A 27151-nucleotide genomic window follows, 5' to 3' on the forward strand; every position below is an offset into this window, starting at 1 on the left:
AGGTAAAAGTCCTTAAATTTTATTTATGAAATGGTCGCTGGAAGCAAATGGCAATCCTTTGTGTCACTGGACCATTTTTTTCCCGCTCTTCAGTGGCCACCAACTGTCACTTCCTCCAGAGCAAGGTGGGGGGGGGGGGTTACAGCTTGATTGAAGGTTTATTGCCCCCTTCCCCTCGTCACACTTCCTGGCCCTGGGAGTTTCATTGTCAGTGGGTTCAGCCCAGCCTAAATTCTTTCCAACCTAGTAATTATCAGTGGGGTGTTAGTCTCTGCTGAGAGTTTATGGTGTGGCTCCCTTCCTAGGGGAAAGCTTTAACTCTGCCAACCAGAATAACCTGTTTTTGACAGCCTGCAACTCCAGCCAAGGCGGTTTAAAACCTTTATTTTCTGATATTTGGTCCTGAATTAAAACAAACATGTGGAATAAAATAGCCCATGTGTGTTTTATCACCAGCAACAAAACCCCTTCACATTGCTCGGCAAGGACAGGCTCTCATTCAACAGTTTACTTTTTAAACAGGCATTTTTCTCCTTTCGTTTTGTAAAGCCCATTTTTTTACACGTGGTGAACAGCTGACATTTCCTTTTGCATTCGTTTTTGCATCTTCATCAGATTCCCATTCTGTCCTACAGCCATGGTTATTTTCCTGAGTGCAGGGGTTTTGTCTGAAGCACAGATGCATTGAAACGGACATGACTCAGATACCTGGAGTCTCTTTTGAACTACTGAGCTTTCATACATTTGTAAAGAAATGAACGTGTTTTCCTGTGCGAGAAAAGTTAAGCTCCTTGTTGATTTTTCTCAAAGTTAGTTTGACAGGGCCTGTAATTCAGAATCTGAATGACAGGCCCTGTCAAACTATGGTTTTACTGAAGCACAATGCAATATCCTGGGCATGGCAGGGCCTTATTGATCACAGTGGTTTAAGAAAGAACAGATGGAATAAGCGTCAAAGCAGCATTTTTTTTAAAAAAAGGTAAAAAAAGTTTCCTTTTTTGTGGGGATTTTGGGGTTTTCAGCAACGCAGTGCTGCCTTTTCACTTTCTTCCTTTTGCATATGTCAGAACACACTGGCACGCTCTTTTAGTGTGTCCCCTTGTTCCATCCTGCCCAATGTATGCTTGGCAAGAAGGTGCAGCCATCTTTTTGTTGCTGCAAAACGCAGTTTTGAGGCCATGGTGCTCACAGGAGCCAGCGCAGCCATTTTGCTGTTTCTGCGCAAATGCAGCTTGGTGATGTGGGGAAATACTGTTGAGTGGGTCAATATATCCCACATGAAGGCTCCTGCTCCGGCGTGGGAACTCAACATGGTTCTGACGAGGCTCATGGGGTGCTCCCTTTGAGCGTATGCATCAGGCCCCTCTCAAGTTTGTCTTGTGGAAAACAGCTTTCCTTGTGGCCATCACCTCCACCAGGAGGGTGGGTGAGATTCAAGTCCTCTCCTGCAAACAGCCACACCTGACTTTTCACGCATCAAGGGTGGTGCTGTGGTCGCACCCCTCTTTCATGCAGAAGTTTCAGTCGGAATTCCACCTCAAAGAACCTTTGATGTTACCTGTTTTTTTTTCCCGAAACCTTAATCACCGGCTGACAGGGCCTTGCACTTGCTGGACATTGCTCATGCCCTGAAGTTCTATGTGGCACGCACAAAGATTTTTTGAAAGACTTCCAGAGCTGTTTGTGAACTTTGGTCCTGTGAACCATGGGAAGGCCTTGTCCAAGGCTTCCATCTCAAGGTGGCTCTCCGGCTGCATCATGCACTTTCGTCGGTTGGCGAAACGACCTCTCGGCCGTCCAAGAGCCCACTCTACCAGAGCGCGGCTACGACGGCATTCCTGGCTGGTGTGCCCCTGCTAGACATCTGCAGGGCTACTATGTGGAGGTCCACCACACCTTCGCGATGTTCTACTGGGTCGGCAGGGATTCCTCAGGTGAGTCTGTTTCAGAGGTAAGATTAATTGCTTCTGTTGAGCCTTGCCACCTCCTGTGGTTGTGTAATGTTGTACCACTGTGTATTCATTATTCATGAGCATGTGAATCCATGCCAGACCCCAGCCTTGGGAAGGAACAAGTTACTCTTCTTGGTTATGCTGCCACTTTACGTGCTTACCCAAAAAATCTGCCACAGGAGAGGCTTAGGGAGAGGACTGCATTGGATGAGGGCAGTATGACCAAGAGGACAGTGATTGGTTTAGAGGAGAAATACAGTTTGTAAGGGAAAGTGAAACTGTTTTGCTTTTTACCGAGGATTCCCAGCCCGACGACGAGGAATATTCACGAGCATGTGAATCCATGCCAGACCCGTGCTGGAGAACAAAAGTTACAGGTAAGTAACTTGTTCCTTCTGTAGACTCAAACGTTTGCCTGCAACGTTTCAGCCGGATTCGTCCTTTGGAAGACGTTGCGCTCTTCGATGGTCCAGGTACCACGGGTATTGGGAAATTGCAGCCTAGGAAGCTCGCAGCGACACAGTGGTTGGCCCAGAACAAAGCAGGTCTTGAAGCTAGTTGGTCCCACCAGCCTAAGGGAGGAAGTCGTCCTTGGTGGAGCTTCCCTGTCAATGGGAAAACAGAGTCAGCACAGCTGCAAGGCTTTACCTGTGCTTTCGTGGTTGATTGGAAGCTGCTGCTGGCTTCTCTCTGCATCTTCTTCTTCGGATTTGATGTTCCAGTGGTCAACTCTGACTGTAGTTCCAAAACCCTTGCTGTGTATGCGACATCCCATTCATTCACAGCATTAAGCTGTCAATCACACAGGGGGAGGGGCATCCTCCAGGACTGCCTTCCACCCAGTTGGAACACTGGTTTTGATCAGGCATGCCTACTAACAAAGGACAGTGAAGTTTCAGGCTCCTCCCTCACTGAGTGGGTGGCAAAAAGGCCCACTCCCTCAGGAGGTTGAAATCAAAAAAGGTCCCAGATTCCAGCAAAGGGTTGGAGGTCTCTAAGGTTTTTAGCACAGCAACTGGAAATTCTCCCTAATACCCCTCACTTAGCTCAAGCCTACCTATGATCGGGCTGGCAGGCAGTTACTGTCCTTGTATGCAGAGAGAGACTTGAAAACACTACAGAGGAAATTCAATTTGAGACGTGAATAAAAGGCATGAGCCGACACATCTCGATTATTTCACATTCATGTCGCTTTCATCTCTTTAATATTTGTAAAGCTCAACCTTTTTTTAAGTTCAGTGCTACTAAACTCTTGATTTCTTCACTTATTTTCTCACGTCTTTTCTATTGCACAGCCCTACTTTTTGGTCTTCCAGTTTCCCGGCTATCTCCTCTAAAATCTGTCTTTAATACATCTTTTTGTCTTCTATATCCAATTTCTCCTCAGGACTCAATTTCTTTGCCTTTCTCCTCTCTTGGATGGCTATCCTTTTGTTCATGTCTCAAATTGAATTTCCTCTGTATTGTTTTCAAGTCTCTTTGTGGTCTTGCTGCTCTGTATCTCTCATCTCTTATCTCTTTTTATGTTCCCTCTCGTTCCCATTCTCAGTATGTCTTATAGGTTACCCGTCCCCCTTGTGTCCAATCTTGATTCCCTTCTTTTTCATTATTGGCACCTCTTAATTGGAATGCCCACCCTCTTTCTATTCCTTCTGTGTCCTCTTACTCCTTATTTTGTTCTTCTCTTAAGACCTATTTTCTTCAATAATGATGTAAAATCTTAGAATTTTATATTGTTCTTCCTCGTTTTATTGTGCTGCAAGTTTCATATGTACAGCGCTTTGGTGTAAAGCGCTATATACATTCCAAATAAATACCAAAATACAAAATAACTTCAGTTTACTAAGCCACATATTTGATGATAGCGATTGTTTTTCCCCCACCGTTTGGCAATATTCACCTTAGCTGTGAGCTCTATAGTAGTGATCAATCACCCACCTGAGAGTTATTTCACCCAGAAGTATCACCTCCAGGTACCAAGGAATGTTTTTCCCATTTTGAGCCTCACAAAGCTGAGAACCTCTCACTAAAATAGCTTCATCACAGTGGAGGACCACCATCCGTGAATTAGAGAGCCTCACAATTCACACACCTTCCTGCATGCATTCGTGACATTTCCCCACATAGAGTCTAGTCGGCATCAGATACCATTGTGAATTAATCTGCAAGTAATTCCTTATACTAAAAATTGAAGAATATTTTGCCCCTTACCTAAATCATTACCACTCATCCTCAGTGAATGTTTTGCCCTTGTCTTCTTGCCAGTTAGTCTGGTATTTCCAATCCCAAATGTCCTGAGACACCCACTCCCAAAGACCCTATATAGGAGAAAAATGAAACATTTTGTTCATACAAAACCCTTTAGTTACTGTTCAACTTGAGTGGTCAACCTTGTAAACCCCTCCTATATCTCTTTCTGCAAGGTGTAAGGAACTCATGGTGGCAACAGCAAGACAGACACAAGGGATCACAGTTCAAGGGTGTTTATTAAATTGTAACAATGGGTGATATAAACGCCTAATCTAAACCCAAATCTAAGATGGGAGCAAGCTACGACCATCAAATAATAATAAGGCAGTCCTAGTGGCGGCTGGTCAAATAAAAGCCTGTACTAAAAAAAAAACTATTGCCAAACCTTAGTTTAGTTTCTTTATTTATACCGCGCGACAAACCATGAGATAACTGGGGGCCAGAGACTTAGAGCGAGTTCAACAAATGATATGCATTTTCATACTATACAAGACAATAAGGATAAGTGCAAGTGACCAGGTTACATGATGGTCATAGAGTTGAAACAAGGAGTTGAGCAATTCTTGTTAGGAAGCCAAGACCTGATTTTTGCTCTGAAGGTCCAGAACGAAGATTCCGTTCTGAGGTTAAGGGGTATAGCATTCAATTTTTTGGCTGCAAGGACCGGGAAGCTGGAACCACCCGCTTTTTTAGGGTGAATTTGGGGATGATGAGGCAGTGAGAGTACATTGTTCTGGTTGGTCTAGCTAATAGGCGTTTGATGAATTTATCTGCCAGATACTTGGGAGAGTCATTCGAGAGGCATTTATGGATGATGACCAGTGATCTAAGGGCGATTCTGTCTCATACTTGGGAGTTTGTTCAGGTTGCGCTCTGAGGTGCCAAGGAAGAGGGTGTTACAGTAGTCAATTTTTGAGAGCACTAACACTCTGGCTAAGGTGATGCAGCTAGAGGGCGAGAGGAATGCCTTACAGGCATTGATGCAAACTGACCACAAAAGTGATGGGTGGAAGGTTTCGAATTAATCTAAACCACTGGCAATTGCTCTGGCCAACCTTCCACACCACCGTTTTTTAGCCCTTCTGCGCCATTGCAAAAGGGGACCAGCCATGTGCAAATCAGTCAGCAGCTGCCGCCACCGAAGGTAGCAGCCCAGCCCGAACTGCTAGGCCAGGTCCCCTCTGCACAGAAAACCAAGCAACCCCAGGCATGTTTCGGCCTTGTTGGACCTCCTCAGTGAGGTGCAACCTGGTTCCCTGTGGCGCAGCGAGCAAGGGACCCACGTCTGGACATACCCTCTCTCACAAGGAGAAACAAACTGACCACAAAAGTGATGGGTGGAAGGTTTCGAATTAATCTAAACCACTGGCAATTGCTCTGGGCAACCTTTCACACCACCGTTTTTTAGCCCGTCTGCGCCATTGCAAAAGGGGACCAGCCATGTGCAAATCAGTCAGCAGCTGCCGCCACCGAAGGTAGCAGCCCAGCCCGAACTGCTAGGCCAGGTCCCCTCTGCACAGAAAACCAAGCAACCCCAGACATGTTTCGGCCTTGTTGGACCTCCTCAGTGAGGTGCAGCCTGGTTCCCTGTGGCGCAGCGAGCAAGGGACCCACGTCTGGGCATACCCTCTCTCACAAGGAGAAACAAACTGACCACAAAAGTGATGGGTGGAAGGGCATTGATGAGCTTATTTGTGTAAGCCGTGGAGGAAGCTGTGGCGTTTACTTGTTTTTTTTTTGCGAGAGAGCGTGGAGTCCAAGTAAACCCCTTACGTTTTGATTTCTTTGGCCACTTTGATCAGGTTTCCATCTATGTTAATGGCAGCGTAGCGAGGGTCACATTTGTTTAGTCGTGGTTTGAAACCGACGAGAAGAATCTCAGTCTTCTCGTCATTGAGGCATAAACCGTGTTCAGCCATCCATGCTTGGATCTCCATGTAGAGGTCGTTGATCAATTTGACTCCTCTTTGTAGCATCCTGTTAGTGTGATGAGAACCTGGGGATCGTCAGTATAGTTTGTGTATGTGACACACAGGTTGTCCAGGCGGTCAAACAGTAGCTTTGTGAAGATATTGTATAAGGTTGGCGATACGCATGAGCCTTGGGGGACGCCGCAGTGGATAAGGATAGGGTGAGCTGATGCCACAGGTGAGAAGACCCTGGTGGTGCGGTTAGAGAGGTAGGATTGTACCCAAGCGGTTGCCTCGCTAGAGAAGGCAGCAGCTGACGCCAGATGTTTGGTGAGGATCTGGTCGTCGATGAGGTTGAAGGCTGCCGAGAGGTCAAGCAGCAGGACTATGACTAGTTTGCCGTTATCATTTGCCTCATCAATCTGGATTTTTAAGTCCAAGAGGGCTGTTTCTGTTCCGTGCCTTGGTCTAAAGCCAGATTGTCTGAAACCCAGAAGGTTGTTATCTTCCAGATGCTTCTGAATCTGTAGATAGGCAACTCTGTCTAGGATATTTCGGATGCAGGGGACAATAGTGATGGGCCTATAGTTGGTGGGGTTGTTAGGGTCTAGGTTCGTTTTTTTAGGATGGGCATGACCCAAGCCTCCTTGAGGCTGTTGTGAACTGAGCTTGTTTCGAAGGACGAGTTGATTAAGGCTGTTATGAAGGGAGCCAGTTCATTGGCACCTTCTTGAATGATGGTGGCTGGGCAGAGGTCCCATTGGCACCTGGACGGCTTGAGGCCTTTGATGATGTTTTCTACTTCTTTGGCTGAGATTGGGGTGAAGGAGAAGGGCGGGCATGTGTTTTTGAGTAGGTGGTGGGGGAGAGTTTCCGTTCTTGGCTAAGCAGTTCTTTTTTTGCTCGATTTTAGATTGGAGCTAGGCAATTTTGTCTGCGAGAGCTTTTTGGATTCTTTCGCACCAGTCTGCATCTTTTACACAAGATTCTGCCGATGTAAATGGCGCTTCAAGTTCCCTAAGGATATTAAAGAGCTCTTTTGTTCTAGATTTGGCATTGGAAATTTTGTTGTCATAGGTCTCTTTTTTTCGCAGTGAGGATAGCATTTTTATAGGTGGTAGCATCTGTAATAAAGAGAGCTTTGTTGGATGAGTTGGATGTTTTTCTCCATGCGGATTCCGCCGCACGTTTGGCTTTCTGAAGGATTTTTAATTCCGGGGTGAACCGTTTGTTGAGGTGGGCTGCCGGTTTAGCTTTGGTGAGTTTGATAGGAGCGATGTTGCCTACTTCTACTTCGAGTGTTTTGTTATAGAAGTCGAGTATTTTATTTGCATCTAGGTCTATATAGTTTACTGGGGCAAGGATATTGTGGATTAGTGGGCGAAGGCTTTGCATCGTAATGTTGCGGTTATTCCTAGAGAGAGTTTTCCGGACAGTGGCTGGAATAGTGTTGGTCTGGGCATTTCCTTGGAAGGAGAAGCAGATGACGTGGTGGTCAGACCAAGCAGTTGATTCATTTTTAAAGATGGTGGTGGTGCAGTAATAGTCTGCCACCCAATTCTGCCCTTATTGTGCGTAGAGGTTGTGACCCTGTGCTTGAAACCAAGTTGGGAGATTGTATTTTCTAGAGATAGGGCATTAGCATCATTGGGATCCGCGAGGCCTAGGTTGAAGTCCCCAAGCAGGATGATTTGAGATCCAAGTTTGGTGTTGTTAGTTAGGAGGTCAGAAATATCTTCCTCAAATGAGATGTGGCCTGTAGATAAGGTGCATGAGAATTGTTTGAGATGCTGAGAGTGGGATCTTAACTGTCAGGAGTTCAGGAGATCGGATGCTAGTGGACTGGGTCGCTCTGAGGCCTTTTGGCGATGAAGGCTACTCCTCCTTTGCCCGTTTCCCTGTCATTCCTTGCTATTGAGTAACCGTCTGGGATGGCAAGGGAGAGAGCTGGGCCTGCTGCCTGGTGCAGCTAGGTTTCAGTGATAGCCAAGAAGTGTAGGTCGTTGGAGGAGATGAGGTCTGCAATGTCGAGCGTGTGGGCGACCAGTGACCGAGCGTTGATGAGGGCGCCTCTAAGAGAAGGGCGTTCAGCTATGCTGAGGGGAGCTTTTAAGGTTTTGTCTGTATTAATGTTTAGACTAACTGGTGGCTGGTTAGGAGATGAGTGAGGCAGGCTTTTTTTGTTGGGTGATCTGCGAGGAGGGAGTCGGTAGCAGAGTCTTAGGTTTCTGTCCTTCACTGGGCATGGGTTCCAGGGTGTGGGTGGTGAGGCAAATCGGTGAATCCATTCTAAAGGGCTAAGCAGCCGGTTGGCCACGTAAGCCTTTTTCAGGTCTTCAGGAGTCGAGGTGTAGGTGTGGGACGGTTGTGGTGGTGGATGAGGCCTAGGAAGGTAGTAGGATGGAGTGCTGGAGTTAAGTAAAGGTAGGATAGTTGACATAGTTAGTGGTTCTGCAGAAGGCTGCCATGGACACACTGTAGGGTGCAATGGGTCTTTTGGGAGGCATCAACACACTTGGGTACAAGGAGGTCTAGTTCACTTCTTGATGATGGGCAGGTTTACTGAAGCACAGTAGGCTGGTTTAGTTCTGTACAATTCAATGAAATGGGCACGCTCCCTAAGGTACAATGGGCTAGTACAATAGGCTAGTATAAATCAGTACACTTGAAAGTAATAGATCAGATCAATAAGGTACAATAGGCTAGTTCAAGTCAGTGCACTTCAGAGTAATAGGCTAGTACCGTAAGTATAAGAAGAATATAAAATACATACGGCAAGCAAAACCCGTGTGCTAAGGTGGTCGTCAGCAGAATAGCGGTATGAATAGTACACAATATGCTTACAGTAGGTAGCATGTCATGCGCTAGGCTGCAGCAGCAAGTATTATAGCACACATCAATCGAAAGCAGCAGGCGACATGTAGAGCACAAGGCAGTGGCAGTCTATGGGATATCAAACAACAATCAGTGACTCAACGAATGGTAGGCTTAGAGCTACTAGCGGTAGGTGCAGTAAAGTACAGTGCAGTTAGAGTTAGCAGATACCTTACGGCTATAGAAGTGAAGTAAAGTACCCTGTCGCTATGCTCTCCAGATAGTCAACGTTAATAAGGCATATCTGGCAGAAGAGCATGCAGGAGCGTGTTCTTACTGGGTTCGAGGAAGAATTCGGCTAGCTCCTTACCGCTATGTTACAAAATAGTGTGGGATGGTGTTCACAAGAAAAGAAAGAAGTGTCAAAAGAATGTCAGGATAGCTTGGGAACTTGATATCGGCTCCCTTGCCCAAGCTAAAGATACTCTGGAGTATTTTTAAAGTTCAAACAAAAAGGGGGTTTTGATGGTTCAGGACTGCTGAACCATTATATGTCTCTCCCCACGTTTTGTCACGGAAAAAGGGGGAACATTGATATCAAGATTAACATCCCAGAGTCTAGGGCGGCAAAAGCAACTTCTCGGGATAAGGTAGAATCCTTCTTCCGGAGCTTTCTCTCCATACCCCTTCTTTGGGTTCACCTTCTGATGCTTACACCAATGATCAGTTAGTTGGTATCACTAATGTGGGATTTACTTCCCTTACTTTGTCCATTCATTAAGTTCCTCCTCCGCCGGGCTTCAGACCTTTCAGTACTTTCACAAGTCTCAGATCAGAGATTTCCGATACTCAATCACATGTCGCTGGGTTACTCTGGTATGCCGTCATCACAATTTCATCAGTCACTTTTATTCACTTCATTCTTCTTCATCAAAGATCTTTGATTGTACAAGGGGACTTGTGCTCTTGACTGCACCCTTGTATGACCACTTTGATAGTCCTTCAATAATCTTTATTAAAATGCTCTTCTAGCTCCTTGTATCCTGGATGTTGTCGTTCCTTTTTAATCGTGCTCTTTTAGCACCCTTGGATTCGCAAAGTTCATTATAAGCCCTTCCAGCACTGTGGCTTACTTTCATCCTTCCCCATCTCTTTCCCTTTCACAATACTTTCATAGCATCCCATTCGCCTTTCACAAACCAGACTTTTGTGTAGCTCATTAACTCACCGGTTGTTCAGGCTTTAATCATCCTTTTCTTTTTCTTTTTTTCTTTTTTTTCTTTTTTCTTTTATTTGTATATGGCTAAACAAGCCTTTACAAAATCTATAAAAATGGCATTATCTTGTCCTAAAATCTAATTCCTATTACATTTACTAACGACACTGTAGATGAAATACACTGTCAACAAAACCACATTTAAAATAAGAGAAAAAAGAGAAAAAAGAAAAACAAAATCATTTGATTACAACATAACAAATTTTGTATATCTAACAGTCTGGTTTTGACCCTCTTGTTTTCCAACCTTCATAGAATTTCGTTCAATTATTTCACACATTTTAAGGACACGTACCACTGCTGATGTCAGTACAGTACTTTGGCCCGACACCATCCTATGCCAGAAATACTCTGTAAGGGGCTCTTCTTCATAGCACACAAATCTCCCAAATAATGTGAGCTGTATCTTCCACGTTCCTTCGCATTCACTCAACAGATGTCTTAATAATTGATTTTCTGGGATAGCACAGATTTTACATAATTGTTTGGCCCTGTCTCCCTGGTTTCGTCTCGCTAACACTTCTCCACAGTGTACCACGTTTAATCTGATTCTTAGAAAAGTGTTTCTTAGCCCACTATCTGAACATTTCTTTAGGTACTTGGAGAGACAACCAAGCTTTTTCTCACCACTGTAAAATGGATTGGGCGGAGATGCCATTCTGACTTTCTCAATTGTCTCTATCCAGTCTAGGGATTCCAATTCCCTCTTGACCGTGAATGGATTAGCTATCAGGATGTCTACATCCAGGTCAATCTTGGATAGGGCCTCTCTCGCCCTGGTTTCCAATTCCCCCAAGATAAACGATCTGGCTTGCCCCAAATGGTGTCTTTTGTCCTCATAGAGAGTGTTCATCTTCCCGGTTATGATCTCCATGTATAGCGAAAATAGTTTCCAATTTGCCATACATTCCAAAGATTTGAGTCCAAGTTCAAACCTGAGACTCCAGCTCGGGGCACAAGGAGGCAGCCCCAATGTCCTCTTCCATAGTCGTCCCTCAAGGGCACCCCAATTGATAGACTAGAGCTGCGGTCTCACCTCCAGATCATAAAGAATAACAGGAACTATCTTTGCCAGATAATATCGAACCAGTGGTAAGATAGAAAATTTGCAAAATGTATGCTTCAGCTTGAGCATCTGGGCTGCACTTTGCGCTATCTTTGCAGCAAACTCGGCCTTAACTTTGTATAGGGCCAGAGTGGCATGGATGTTGTATCCCAGGTATTTCACTACCTCTACCCTTTGGATCTTTTGACAGTCAAGAAACCAGTTTGAATAGTTAACCTTTTTTGTGGATTTCTAAAAAACACAATTCTTGATTTAAGTGGGTTTATTGATAGTTTATTCTGTCCTGCATATTCCCCCAATTTGGTCAATAACTGCTGAAGCCCAATAGCTGTTCTGTCTAGTAGTACAATATCGTCTGCATGTGCAGACGACTCCAATGAGTTACCCATGTCCGCCAAGAAGAAGTTAAAAAAGAGAGGGGCCCCCAAACACCCTTGCCTGACTCCTCTCTCAACCTCAATTAGATCTGACAGATATCCGGCTGCATCCAGCCAGACTCTTAGTTTGGTGTCTCTATGCAATTCCACCAGTATTGCTAATAACGTTTCTGTCATTCCACAGTATCTTAATTTGGTACAAAGTAAGGACCTATCGACCTGGTCAAAAGCTTTCGAGTGGTCGACCGAAGCTCCATACAAAGGTAATGAGCCTTTTCCCATTGTCTGCTCACTTACTAAATTAAGGACTAGACCATTCAGGGCTGTTGACATTCCCTTCCGAAAACCTGTTTGGAATTTAGATAAGATCCTTTGCCTTTCTGCCCAATGAGACACCTCCCTTAATAGGAGCTTCATAAATATCTTACTTTCTATGTCGAGCAGGGCGATTGGACGGTAATTCACCGCTGCTCGATGATCCCCACTCTCAAAAATGGGAATGACTAGGGCTACTTTCCATAATGGAGGAAATGTTCGCTTTCCTTTTCTGGTCAGGTCCCCCTCTTCCAGGCTCAGACCTTCTCTCCATGTTTCCAGGGTCACCCTCTGCCAGGCGCAGACCTTCCTGCTCTCACTTTGAGGGTCTCCCTCTGCCGGACACAGACCCTTTTTCAATTTCAGACACTTTACAGAAATCCGGTTTTCCATGAGTTGGCATGAAGGGGGGAGGGAAAGCAATGGAATTCCCGTTGGTAGTGATTTGACCATAGACCTAAACAAATGATTTTGCCACTGGGATGATGTAAACCGATGCTGACCTGTTTTCTTTCAGCAACTAGATGAGATGCTACATGTATTGCTTACTAACTGTGCTGTTCATTACCCACTGCAGCTATTCTGACTGGCACTGTCTGTTCTCCAATAATACACAGCTGCAACATTCCTGCTTGCTTCACACCCTTTTTCTACAAGACCTTCTCCAGAGAGTTGGTAGCCCTCCTATCTTAACTATTTAACTCATTCAAGCGACTAAGAGTAGTCGCAGAATAAATGAGGGAAGTCACTTTGAGTTTGATACTGAAAATAGGGAAAGACCCAGAACTTTGCAGCCTATCCCCCGCCTTCCCCCATATCAAGACTGGTTATTACCATACTACACCCTATCCTCTGCTTCCTGGCCCTCCAAATGAAAGTGATCATATCTTTTTCAAGTTTGAGCAATTCCTACCAGGCAAACCCAGCTGCCCCTGGTTTGGTCTCCTGGAGGTACAGGTCTTTCCCCACACTGCAGTCTACTCTGTATCCCAAGCGCCATTGTCTGGGTGCTTCTCTCCTCCTCCAGGTCTCCCAGGGTCTCTGCAGCTCCCTAGGTCTTCCTCCAGCTTCTCAGCGCCTTCCATCATCCCCAGCTTGCTTTCCATGCTGTTTCTGGTTGCTGCTTTTATACTCCCAGCTAGAGTTGATTGGAGTCAGGTGTGAGCAGTTGTGCCTCCCTGCCTGACCTCATTATCGGGACAAGATGGAGACTGCCCATAGGGATACATTGCCCATGGATTCCTATGGGTAATCCTCATGACTCCCATCTGCCTCTTGCTCATCCCAGTCCCTGTGTATTTCAAAAGGGGAATGGGATTATGGGAGTTGAGATGGGGATATCCCCTGGGTGTTAGTATACTCCCCCCTTGATACTCTAATGGAAGAAGGGGATTATGGCACTTGTAGTGTTGGGGAGAGGCAACATTTGTATTGTGGTTTAGAGATAATATTGAGTTCCTTTGTTGTTTTCTCCTTCTTTTCTGTAAGAGTAAGTACTGGAGGGCGGGGGTGGATTTTGGTGGCAATATCCCATAAAGACTGCTGGGATATCTGGTAGGGGTGCATCAGAAAAAATGGGATACTGTGTCTCGCCCAAAGGCGCTCCTCTTGCAGTCTCCAAGGACCCCCTGCCCAGATGATCCTCGCTCATCCGCCCCCAGGGTTGGGATCCAAGAGTGATGGCCCTACCCATGCCATCTGAACAAAGGATCCCCGGGAATGATATGATATGATTGGTTATTTAAAACGCGCTTAATACCCTGAGGTTTCTAAGCGCGGACCCGGGGATCGAACCTGTGTTGCTCTGTGTCGTCTTGCTTCCAAGGCGAGCACATTGCCGCTGAGCTCTCCTCCCGAGACTAATAACCTGGGAGAAACGCCTCAGGTTTCTCACAAAGGTCTAATGCCTCGGTTGTAGATATTCCAGCCTATCAGCTTCATGAATGTTGAACTCTGCTTTAAATTGTTAAAATGATTTTATCCGTCCCTCAGTAAAAAGAAAAGCCAACTATCTGCTAGCGCGAGAACCTAACCAGCCCTAATCCCATGGAAAGAAATCCGGTTTTCCATGAGTTGGCATGAAGGGGGCGGGAAAGCAATGGGATTCCTGTTGGTAGTGATTTGACCATAGACCTAAACAAACGATTTTGTCACTGGGATGATGTAAACCGAGGTTGACCTGTTTTCTTTCACCAACTAGATGAGATGCTAAATGTATTGCTTACTAACTATGCTGTCCATTAGCCACTGCAGCTTTTCTGACTGGCACTGTCTGTTCTTTAATAATACACAGTTGCAACATTCCAGCTTGCTTCACACCCCTTTTCTACAAGACCTTCTCCAGAAAGTTGGTGGCCCTCCTATCTTAACTATTTAACTCTTTCAAGCAACTAAGTGTAGTCGCAGAATAAATGAGGGAAGTCACTTTGAGTTTGATACCGAAAGTAGGGAAATACCCAGACCTTTGCAGCCTATCTCCCACTGCCCCCATATCAAGACTGTTTCTTACCATACTACTCCCTATCCTCTGCTTCCTGGCCCTCCAAATGGAAGAGATCATATTTTTTTCAAGTTTGAGCAAATCCTGCTTAGAGAAGTGGGTGGGGAGGACTTGAAAGGAATATCAAAGCTCTGGGAGGAGATTCATTTTTTAGATATTAAGCGTCTGACCCATGGCACTGCCAGCCTCTTCCACCTCCCCAAATCTGCCCTTCTTGATTTAATAAAAAAGGGCTGCGGAATGGGCTTTAAACAGATCCCCAACTCTGGGGATGGGGTTGACCTCAGGATTCTTTACCCATATAGCCGACCGTTTGTAATTTAACAATTTGGAGAGTTTTATATGATAAGTTGCTATGATGCTCAGGTTTGGCAATTTGGATCTAGTGGTATTGATCTTCAATTGGAAAAGTCTTCGGTCTCAGGATGCAAGCCTGTATGGAACTCAACAATGTCCCACTGGCAAATCTAATTCCTTTTGTAGAATAATTGGATCTCACTTATAAGAGTGCAAAATGACTGCCGGGAAAGTGAAATTTGCCTAAAATATTTATTCGCCAGCAGGGCACATTTTTCTCCTTATTAGCTCCTTTTGATTGAATTTTGTTTTTCTTCCCAAAAAATAATTTTGGGTCAATTTTATACCATTTAGGGTATAGAAATATTTTGCTGCCCCATAGCTGGCTGGAATTTCAGGCAAAACTGGTCCCAAAATAGAATTTCGGACAGGAAAATTACCAAAATGGTCCATTGTGCTCCACTTGCGAAACTTGCCAAGCGAGTGAGTTTCGCCCATAATTCGACAATCCTTCTGTGCAGCAAATTGTGGCTCAATAGAGTGAATAAATAGGAATGTGGGGGGGGAGTAAAATCCCTGCCAAACTTCCAGTTTGAGAAGTACCTCCTCTGAAAGTCCATCATTAAATGTTATTCTCATGAGCAGACTGACATCATTGACAAGAACCCCACAGATTAACCTACCTTCAGCCCACCTTGCCTGCAAAGTTGAGATCTAGAAAGGCCCAGTCTACACTGTGAAACGCTTTTTCTGCATCCAGACACAAGAGGTTGATTGGGCGTGTGAACCTCATCACTCTGTGTAGGGAACTGGCAATTTGCTGTTATGGTGTTTTGTTTTTCCAGTTTGCAATATTTCTGGCCATAGCTTGCAATGGGAAGGATACTTGGATGACATTTAACATTTTAATATTTGACAAGCCTTGAAAGAGTTCTTTAAGAATGCTGAGTGGGCTGCAATTTCTCTTATATCCCCTTTCCTGATTACACCCATCACACCCATTGATGGTCCACATTGTTTTCTTGTTTGGAATTCCATTATTAATTTGATGTAAGGCAGATCAAACCTGAAAGTCGGATATTGGAGACAAATAAAACACGACAATCAATTTAATGTTATTGTTTATCAAAGTAAGTTGCCATAACACACACAATGTTTAAACTAGAACAGTCTTTACATAAAAGTACAATGCATGGGACGGGTCTGAAACATATCTGTCATCAACCATGAAGATTCTGAAACCATCTACCGGTAGCCTGCAGTAAACTGCATGAAGCTATTGCATATCAAAATAAACATGAAAATAACCATAGTAAAAATGAAGAGATAAATAGAAATACAGTTTTTCCAGTCCTCAGTGTGCATCGCTGTCATGATCTGAACTTCACAATCTTAAGCTTTGTCCATGCTCAACGAATGAAGTTGAAAGTTTCAAAATGAACTGTTGGGAAATTATCTAGCCCACAATATGCTACCCACAAACTGTACATTTGTGTCCACAATAAGGACCCAAAGGATCTATTCCTTAGAGTTTTATAACAGAGATATAGGAAAAGAAAACAGAGCATGTTTTGGGTCACCCATCAAAATCGCACGAAGCACTGCAACCTCCTCCCACATATCTTATTGTGTCCAACAACTTATTTCAGGGTGGGCTTTCTAGTTGCTAAACCTAACATAGACTCCAATCACTGCTCTGGTCGCCACAGTGTTTGGAAAAATGTAGGGTTTGGAAAGAACATACTGAGAAGGTCAAACTTTACCTGATACCAGTAGTACCACTGAAGTGCCTTACTGTTCTCCTGCTGTACGAGGTCTGGGTATTCCAAGAGGTTCCACTGGCCAAGTCTGGTCGCCTCATATATTTGTGCCTTGTCGGAGTTTTCGCCCCTGCTAACCCAGTCCAATCTGCCATATGTACTGAGGATTTTTCCTTTGCCCAAACCCCAAACGATAACAGCATTGACTTAAACCATGTCAGTGCCCACATCTTCTAATGCCTACTTCTTCACTAAAAAAGATGTCAGACGTACCCATGGGAAGGAACAATATCACCTTCAGGGACATATTTTCTGAAAGAGCTCATACATGTATAGGGCATCCAGAAAGGCTTTGGTCATATAAATATATGTATGCTTTCAGAGATCTAGTGCCAGTCTTACCGGTGAACTTCTGAATGCCCCCATCATGTTGTTTTACGAGAGAGGTATGCTTTACAACCAGGGGGAGCCTGGACATAGTTGACAAAAACTTCACTAGCCAGTTAATCAAACTTTCCAGGATCATTGCTCCACTCAAAGATGTGCAGTGGTTATGGGCCTCCTAGTACAGAATTTAGTGGAAAGCATTGCACTGTTGGCGACACTGACTCAGAGACAGCCTTGACCCTAGACCACCAGGGATCCCTACAAACGGCTGGGAACTTCCCCACCCCTGTACTTAACTGTGAAGGGCCCAGAAAGAGGATCTGAATGTGGAGATCCTGCGACAAACTGTGGAAATGCGGTCGGGGCTTGGACCCATTGGGCCTCATTATTTAATGAAGGGCCCCTTGTTGGCATCCTGGTCTGCTAGCGGGTCCCGCTAAGGACGCCTGGTCTGACCAGACGTCCTAAGCGGGACCTGCTACAGACCTCGTGGCGGCCCGGAATGAACGGTGCCAGTCCCTTACCGGCACCGTTCATTCCGCGGCCGCCACACTCCTAATGAGGCCCATTGTGTACCTTTTGCTGATAAAAACACACCCATGTGGGGAAAAAGAGAGAGAGGACCTGTTCGGTCCAGCAAGCCAATCATCGTATAGGAGGGGACACAAGAAGGTAGAAAAAAAAGTAGAAAGTGGAAAGTGTTGGTTACCAAGGTGAAGTTAGAGGAGAAGGAGGCAGACCAAGAGACTAGCAGGAGGAAAAAGGAAGCGGTGGAGTGTGGAAGCTACCTTTTGGAAAGATGAGGCATTGTTTCAGTGAGGATAAGGGTACTGCAGTGTGAATAAGTTTTACTTTGAGACGAAATAGGGTTGATTATTTAGCATAAGGAGTGTTTGTGGTGTGACTGTGGGAGTGAAAGGAGGATGTGTTGTAGAGGATGCGAGGAGAATAGTGGGAGGAGGGTAGTGGTAGCATTGGGAGGAAAGTAGTGGTAGCATTGGGAGGAGAGTAGTGGTAGTCGTGGGAGAAGAGTAGTTTTAGTCATGGGAGGAGAGTAGTGGTGATAGTGGTAGAGGGAGTAGAGAGGCTGTAGTAGTTGGAGGAGATTAGTGGTAGCAATAAGAGAAAGACAGTGTAGTGGTGTGGCAGGAGAAGTTGCATCTAAGGGTGGAGGCGAAACCTAGGAGGAGTGAAACATTGGAGGGACAGTATAATGGTGGGCGGATTAAAGTGGAGGGAAGACAGTGAGAATAGAGATGAAGTATACTTGAGCATGGGTTAACTTGCTTGAATCCAACAGAGCAAATGTGAGGCACAATACTATACCTTTAGCATGCTAGCAAGTGTAAGTAAAGTTAGAAAGACCCAGATGGAGACCGATAGCTAGCATTTAGGGAAACATCTTTAGCCACAGCCGGCTACCAGACAGTCAGGGTTACCACTTAGTAGAACTAATGGGGGTTACTGGCATCTCGGACAGGGAGGAAGTCCCAACAGAAAAGAGAGAGTTAGAGGGACAGATCTAGGCTCATTTGTCCAAACCCCCATTTCATCCTGTGCCACTAAACCAATTGCCTGTTGTGACGATTCAAGAGGCATCGTCACTTCCCCACAGGCTAGGGAGGTGCGGCCACTGCCCAATAACCCCCGTATGGGTGGTTTAATGTGGGAGGACCTAATGTGGCGGGACTCCCCCTCTGGGGACAAGGATGATCACCTAGAGCAATGTCACTCCCCAACATTCCCTTGCCCTCCCCTCCGAGCCATTTGAGAGTAAACCCATGTATTTCTTTAGTACATGCGATATAGCCAGAACAGAACATTCTGAGACGAGGAAGAATACAAGAAGAATAAAGACTAACCAACTCTTAAGTACTGCCAATAACCCCCGTATGGGTGGTTTAATGTGGGAGGACCTAATGTGGCGGGACTCCCCCTCTGGGGACAAGGATGATCACCTAGAGCAATGTCACTCCCCAAAATTCCCTTGCCCTCCCCTCCGAGCCATTTGAGAGTAAACCCATGTATTTCTTTAGTACATGAGATATAGCCAGAACAGAGCATTCTGAGACGAGGAAGAATACAAGAAGAATAAAGACTAACCAACTCTTAAGTACTGCCACGGAGGCATGAGGAATGCCAGAGAGACATTAACTATAGGTTTGGATGCTGCGCCGGGAAGGAGTCCCGGCGATAAAAAGGAAAGATAAAATGGACTAAGGTGTACCCGATCACTGGGAATCCAGGAGCCCAGGTGTTTTTGAACGCCTGAGTGAGGTCCGGAAGGCTATGGAGAATACGCTGGCGGCAGGCTGCAGGAGTCCATCGGGAGTCTGAAGGGAGCAGACCCAACTGCGAGGCCGAACGGAAGAAGCAGTGGTGTGATCACAACGAGGTGGACCGTCGGGTTCCAAGAGCGAAGTTAAGACCATGAGGAGCAGAGGACCGCAGAGGTGCACCGGGACCGTCGAAGCAGATGAGAAGAGCAGAGGAAGCCACCAACAAGGAACCCCTTCCCAGGAAAGACTGGTGATATGCTGCATCCCACGAGAAGGTAAAGCGAGGTATGCAAGATCTGTTAGAGATATGGGAGCGGCTCAGAGGGGGACAAATCGTAATGTTGCTCACCCCCGTGGCAGCTATAGAGCTATTGGGGGCCAGAACTGTATAGAGTGCATCAGGAAGGATCTCCCTCGTCCCAGTATTAACAAAGTAGCTTCTGGGTACTGGAAGAGTGAAAAGTGCACATGGGAGGATCTCCCTTATCCCAGTAGTAACGAAAAAGGACTGGACAGCATAGGACCACTGGCTACCAGAGACAAGTCAGGGACCCAAACAATAGTGAACCAAGTATCTTAGGAGAACTTCTTTGTCTCAGTGACAGCAAGAAGTCCACTGACCACCAGAGAAGGGTCTGGGACCCCAACATAAGTGAATTGGGCATCCGAGGAGGACTTCCCATCGGCTAGCAAAGATGAATCCCTTGATCACCAGGAAAGGGTTTGGGATTGCTAATACCGAGAGAGAGTGGAAAAATATTCATCAAATGGAAAGATACAAAAAATGACTTCTCAAATTCCGCCTGGCATTACTGTGAACTGTACAGACCAATACCAGGAGAAGGCAGTCATTCTGGCCCAGAATGTTGAGTTATGCAAAGATTGTGTGGAACCCGCAAGCCAGGGGAAAGGAGTCATTCCCTCTGGGACCCTTTGTGCAAGAGAACCTTTCTTTGAGCACTACCCAAATATCAGGAGAAGGGAGTTATTTTCCTGAATCAGGAACTTTCTCTTGGAGTATTGTTTAGTTGTAGTGTAAGGGTTAGAAGTAGGTTGTGACACAGGATGGTGGAGTTTGATTTTGACGGACATTCTCACGGATCCTTTAGTATTAGTTTGAGGCCGGGAGATCCCTCTTAGAAGATGAGGATAGTGAGGGTCTTTTTTCCATAATAAAATGTTATAACCAACACCATGCCGCCTTTGTGTCAGCTTCCTTCTTTGACACCCTTAAACCGTCTACCAACATTGTTTAATACTATCTGTGACATCCCTAACTGGACACCAAAATCACCATGACATGTTATTGCCATTTGCCACTTTCACTTGCAGGGTGGACTCATAGCCCATGATCTAATGATTGTGGAATTGTAACATGTCTTGCTGTCTCCCAGTCGCAAATTATGAGCAGTATGAAGAATACAAGGTTAACTTCAAATTTCACTTTTGCCTTTTCTTAGGTTTTGAACTGGGTTTTGCTATGTCCAGCCCAAACGCCTTGGTTTGCTGGGAGGCTCAGTTTGGAGACTTTCACAACACTGCCCAGTGTATCACAGACCAATTCATCAGCACCGGCCAAGCCAAGTGGGTCCGACACAATGGGATTGTGCTGCTGCTTCCTCATGGGATGGAAGGCATGGTAAGGTATTCTCTTCGGCCAACGCCTAGAACCACATGTATGTTCCTAGTTATGAAATAACCTGTAGGAGATTAGCAAAGTAGGGCCACTAGCAAAGACATGAGGGGAATAGGATTCAAAGTGGTGTTTTCTTTTTTTAAGCAACCCAGTCTCATCCTGTTCAGCGTTACCTGCTTCGTTTAAAGAGGGGGCGGGTGCACTGTAGATTGTCATGTTCTAACCGCTTTCAAATTAAGCTGCTGCTTGCCACTATCATTTGGCCTAAACCTGAAGATAGCGCTTAATCTCTATGGTGAGCTTTCCCTTTTTTTGAATTCTTTTTAAAAAAAATCTTTATTGGCTTTGTGAGAGACACAGGAAGACGGCATCAGTTGGCATATACGAGGACAAATGGGTACAAGAAGAAAAAGACATGGATAAGCATTGATGACCTAGTATGATTTTGGATTGTTATACACTGTCGAAGTCAAATACATTCACACAATCAAGCCCCCAATCCTGAAGCAAAGTAAGGCTAAATATTTGTACAGCTTGGGCTTATGTGTTCCATGATAGCCATCCTGCTTATAATTGATGAAGGGTAGCCAAGTTGCTAGATAAGAGGTGTATCTCCCTGTAATTAGGGAAGTGATTTTTTTCAGAGGCCAACATCGCCCAAAGCTTCCCCCACTACATCGCCACAACAGGACCATCTGCAGCTCTCCAATTGTGTGCTAACGAGATCTTGGCTGCTAGAAGGAGGACATTGAGAAGCCTTGTTCTTTGGTCTCTAAGCAGGTAGAGCCCATCCCCACGGTCTCACAACAAAACAATTAGGGGGTCGAGTGGCAGGGTGTCTTTAAGCATGGATATGATCTGGGAGAGGACCTCCTTCCAGAAGAGCTGGGCTTTGGGGCATTGCCACCACATGTGAAAGAAGGTGCCTCTCTCCTGGCAGCCCCTCCAACAGGACTCCGGGTAAGTAGGGGCCATGCGGGGCAGTCTATCTGGGGCATAATACCATCTGTAGCAAAGTTTGAGTTGGCACTCTTTGTCCTTGCGCCTAGTGGTCTTATGATTGCGCTCCGATATGTTATGCCATGAGTCCTCCCCGATAGGGCAGCTCAGATCAAGTTCCCAACTCAGCATGTAGGGCAAGCATTCTTGCAGATCGTAACAGTCTAACAAGTTGTAAAGCCCTGAGATCTACCCCTAGACCTACCCTTCAAGTAGGTAAGTTCTAGAGCGTTGAAGTCCATGGTGCCCCTCTGTCGGACTGACGGATGACACCCCCAGTGGTGCAGCTGTAGGTATCAGAACCGCCCTCCACCCCCCTTGTAATGTGAATTGTTTGCAATCTTCAAACGTAAGCAGAGACCCATCTTTGAAAAATTGTCTGAGTTTCCTCAGGCTCCCAAAGTCCAAGTTGAGAATGCTTGTCCGCCAGGGGTGAACTCAGGGTTGCCAACGACCGGTGACAAAGGGCACAGGTCTATTGGGGTGTTCGACCTTTAGTTGCAAAATTCCAAAACGAGGTATGGCAAGTCGAGGTAAGGAGAGTGCGCCTAGCAGAATAGTCCTCCAACTTGACAAAAGGCAGCTGCCTCAAAGGAACTGGGGCCGCTGCTTGTTCGATCTGTGCCCACATAGGAACCCCCCCAGTCTGACCCCATGTAAAAGTGTCTGAGAGTTGGGAAGCTAGGTAGTAGCTGGAAATGTTGGGGTCCCCCAGACCACCCAAGTCGATAGCGATTGGGCACTGTCTAGATGGCGTGCCAGTCCATCGTTAAGCTCCAGACCCGGTCACAGACCCTGCAGAGTGATGGGAGGAAAGCACACGTAAGTCCCCTAAGGATGAGCAGGCCGATGGGTGGGGAGCCCTGCCTCAGACCAGTGTTGTGCAGGCCAGTAGATAATGAAGCCCTACCTGTGTTTCAGCTCGTGCTGCAGTCTACCCATGAGTGCCAGGGAGCCCCCCTGTGGCGTCGCCGCCTCCACCCCTCTCCAGGACCCAACAGAGCCCGCAATGGCCACCTCCACTTCAGCAGTCCAGTTCCCGAGGCTGGGCCCTCCACGCCGGTGCCCAGGTGTCATGCCCCGGTGTTTGTTTTCCTCGCACAGCCGTGGGGACAAACTCAAATGGAGACTGCCTTGGCGCTTGTTACAACTGAAAGCGCAAAAGAACTACAGCATCCAGCATTCCCTACCTGTAGACGGTCACGTCATACGGAAGCGACGTACCTCCCGGCTTCCAGCCACAAACACTATTTGTAACAGTGAGAAATGCTCCTTTGGTGCTCCTTAACTGAGTTACTCTTGTTTTGTTAAGTCACACTTGTACTCTTGAACTCCTGGTATTTCAATCATTGGTACTGCTCAAGGATTGATTTACGTCTGTTCCTTTTGGATTTCTGATACCTGGTTGCCCTATCCCTCTGGCTGACACCCCTGGTTATCGAACCTCCAGACTGTAGCCCGCCGCTGCTTTGCTGCTTGCCCCCCTCCTGGGATTTTGCTCATTGCATCAAGATACTCTAGTACCTGCTTCATTACTGTTTTTGCTTTAACTTTTACTCACCTATTTCAACACAATTCCTACCTGAATACTTCTCGCCTTGTGCGCGGTCCTTTCCTCCTTCTCTCGCTCCCCCTACAAGACTTGTCTCCGGCACGTGTTTGGGACTCACCACTGCTTTCAGACAAGAGTCCCTGTTCTCACTTACCTTTGGTGTACCTTTCTTTTCTTCCGCTGGCCAATCTGCTACCCTCCACGATTGCCGATTCAACTGTGGCATATAACATCAAGTGGTAACCTTAGGACGCTCTGCTGTACTCTCCACTGGTTACCCGCCTGCTGCCACAAGGAATTGAGGTGATCCCTGGACGCCCTGCTGCCTTTTCTTCTGGGTCACTGCTTCGTAGCTCATTTGGACTTCCTGGCTTCTACTTCACGTGGATTTATATTTGGACTTCTTAGGCGCGCCCTCGTGCCGTTCGGGTTAGGCTTTTTGGGACATCTGCACTGGGAACACGCCTTCTTGGGGCTTGGTTCTTCTTTGCTGCGACTTCTGCTCACAAGACACGTAGGTTCACTGCAATGTCTTCTAACACAGCAGGTAAGAGTGGGGTCACTTGGGGGTGTTGCAGAGTGTTGGACCGGTGTATTTTGATATTTATGCTGTGCTATTGTTTTTCTTCCCACTAGCACTGTTACTGCTCCTTGACTTTTCGCTCAAGCCCCTGGCCTGGCAGGTACTTTCACTACCCTGCAGGTCGTGCTCTTGGGAGAAAGGTTTTTCTGTCTTCGGTCCACGGTTGTTGGCAGTTCTGAGCCAGCTCACCCTCATTAGCCATTGGAATCACGACAGATTAAGGAGCCTTTTTCTTGCTGCATGGAAACTGCGGCAGATCTCATGGCTGCGCTTTTGCAGACCTTTTCTGCCCTCCGTACGGACATGGTATCCGCTCATACGATGCTACATCAGCATATGGATGTCCTACAGAGTTTTGTACAACCTCTTCCTCCTGATGAGGATTTCGGGGATGCCGCGGCTGCCGCCGCCCCCCCGGTCCAACCCACTCCGTCACCTGCTCCCACTCTGTTGGTCCTTCCTGGACCATTTCCCTTGGCTCCGCGGCAACGTTTTATGGGAGACCCTAGAACGTACCAGACGTTTATCAATCAATGTTGATTACATTTCCTTTGCCGACAACTAAGGCAGCTTTTGTCTTATCGCATTTTGGCGGCACAGCTGCGGCCTGGGCAAATCCACTCCTGGAGGCTGATGACCCAGCTCTATATGGCTTTGATGCCTTGATACAAGCTATGAATGCTGTCTATGATGCCCGGTACAAGGCTCAGGCGTCTGACCTAGAGTTCCTTGCTATAACCCAAGGCAAACATGAACTGTTGCCATATCTCGCTCGCTTTAACCAACTGGCTGCAAAGACGACATGGCCAGAACAAAAGAAAGCTGCAGTATTCTACAAAGGATTGTCTGAGGAATTAAAGGACGCATTAGCTGTTGTGCCGTCCATTCCCTCAGGGTTTTCCGAATTGGTGGATTTGGTCCTACAGGTAGACGCACGTCTTCCACAAAGACGGGGAGAACGCAGAGTGCCCAACTTGCGTTCCATGAAAGCATCCCCATCTGCTTCCACAGCAGCGGGGGATGTGGAACCCATGCAAATTGGGGCCATAAGAGGTCCCCTAACAGCAGCCGAGCGAGAGAAACGGGTCACTAATAATTTGTGCTTTTATTCTGGCCAAGCAGGTCATTATGTTTGTGTGTGCCCTAAACGACCAATAAAGCCCGCGGGAAACGCCAAGACTCGTCCTTAAACCGAACCGGAAGGATGAGTGCACCTACAGACGGTTCAGGTGGTTCTTCTCCGTCATCCCATATTTACTTGCTTATGTATTTTTCTACTCTTTCGCCCAATGTTTCCTTCTCTTGTCAGGTGCCAGTGGCAATTTCATGGATGTGCACCTGGCCAAACAACACGGCTTGCCTGTCTCTCCGAAATCCAGAACTGAAGAGGTACAAGCAGTGGATGGCACGTGCTTGGTATCTAGACAAATCACTGAACACACGGGCCCTATATGTATGACCACCCGTGAGGGGCACTCTGAATGGGTCTCTTTTGATCTAATTTCTGCTCCTCAATTTGGGGTGATACTTTGTCTCTTGTGGTTAAATAGGCATAACCCCACCATCGATTGGGTTCAACAAACAGTACAGTTCACATCTGACTATTGTGCTGAACAATGTTTACAACATCATCCCATGGCGGTCCTTTCACCTTTTTTTAAGCAATGGTGACCCAGGTTTCTTCCATAAATGCCACCCTGCATAACCCTGCTCCAGAGTTGCCTTCGGTCTATTCCGAATACAGGGATGTTTTTGACAAAGGTCTCTCAGAAAAACTTCCGCCTCACCGGAGTTACGACTGCCCTGTACACCTGGTACCCGGGGCAGTGGTTCCCCATGGTCGCATATACTCTCTAACACAAAAAGAGGAAGACTATCTGCGGGAGTATATAGACAAAGGCTTGGGGTTGGGGCATATTAGACACTCCCAATCCCCAGCGGCCTCCCCGATTTTTTTGTTGTGCCCAAGAAGGAGGGGGATCTCCGTCCCTGTGTGGACTATTGTGCCCTCAACAAAATCACTGTCAAGAATCAATATCCGCTACCGCTCATCTCCGAATTGCTGGATAAATTGTCTTCCTCCTCAGTGTTTACCAAGTTAGATTTGAGGGATGCGTACAATCTTGTACGTATACGGAAGGGCGACGAGTGGAAGACCTTTTTGAAAACCAAATTCGGTTTTTATGAATACCTCGTCATGCCCTTCGACCTGTGTAATGCCCCTGCTACTTTCCAGCACTTTGTTAACAATATTTTCTGTGACATGCTGGACTGTTACATGGTGGTCTACCTGGACGATACCTTGATCTACTCTGACACCGTGCCTCACCATGTACAACATGTTAGTTCTGTTCTGCAACGCCTTCGGGAACATTCATTGTTCGCCAAGTTGGAGAAATGTGTTTTTCACACCACTTTAGTGGAATTCTTAGGATTCCGAATATCCAACCGTGGGGTACATATGTGTTCCTCGAAGGTGCAAGCCGTCTTAGATTGGCCCGCTCCAACTACCATGAAAGCCCTTCAATCATTCTTGGGTTTTGGCAACTTTTATAGGCGGTTCTTTGCCTCCTTTTCTGAAATAGCTGCTCCATTGACTCGGTTTACGAGTCCGACCGTCCCGTTTTGTTGGGATCAGCGAACTCAGGAAGCTTTCCAGGCGCTCAAGGAGGCTTTCACCTCTGCTCCTGTTCTGCAGCACCCCAACCCGTCTCTTCCATTTACAGTAGAAGCGGATGCTTCCGCCATAGCTGCGGGGGCCATCCTCTCACAAGTCTGTCCCTCCACCCGGCGGTTACACCGAGTGGCGTATTATTCCAGGGCCCTATCTCCTGCCGAGCGCAATTATACCTTCATGGAAAGAGAACTACTGGCTATTATAGCCGCGTTCAAGGAATGGAGACATCATCTTTTGGGCGCTCGCCATCCTGTTACCGTGCACACTGATCATCGCAATCTTCAAGCTTTGTCTCAAGCCAAGTGTACCAATGCCCGTCAAGCACAATGGCATTTGTTTTTCTGCATGTTTGATTTCACAGTCACTTACCGACCTGGTCCCTTACATGGTAAGGCGAGTGCCTTGTCACGCATTGGGGGGGATTCAGATACTCCCAAACCACTGCCCTCTATACTACCCACCGGATCGGTGGTATGTGTCTGTTCGGTCTCCATTTCTCTCCTAACCCGACTAAAACAATG

The 27151-nt window shown here is 46.4% G+C and overlaps 1 protein-coding gene across 9 annotated transcripts in view; it reads left to right on the top strand.

The window, feature by feature from the left end:
• Positions 1-27151, top strand: part of OGDHL (oxoglutarate dehydrogenase L) — a 2607259-nt gene that overhangs the window by 2140036 nt on the left and 440072 nt on the right. For all 9 annotated transcript variants that reach the window (XM_069610806.1, XM_069610810.1, XM_069610809.1 and 6 more), the window contains one exon: positions 20644-20822. In XM_069610806.1, coding sequence (XP_069466907.1) covers positions 20644-20822 — 179 coding nt within the window. The remainder of the gene's footprint in view (positions 1-20643; positions 20823-27151) is intronic.

This window comes from Ambystoma mexicanum, chromosome 8 (assembly GCF_040938575.1).
Source record: "Ambystoma mexicanum isolate Mex_15411 chromosome 8, UKY_AmexF1_1, whole genome shotgun sequence".
NCBI classification, from domain to species: domain Eukaryota; kingdom Metazoa; phylum Chordata; class Amphibia; order Caudata; family Ambystomatidae; genus Ambystoma; species Ambystoma mexicanum.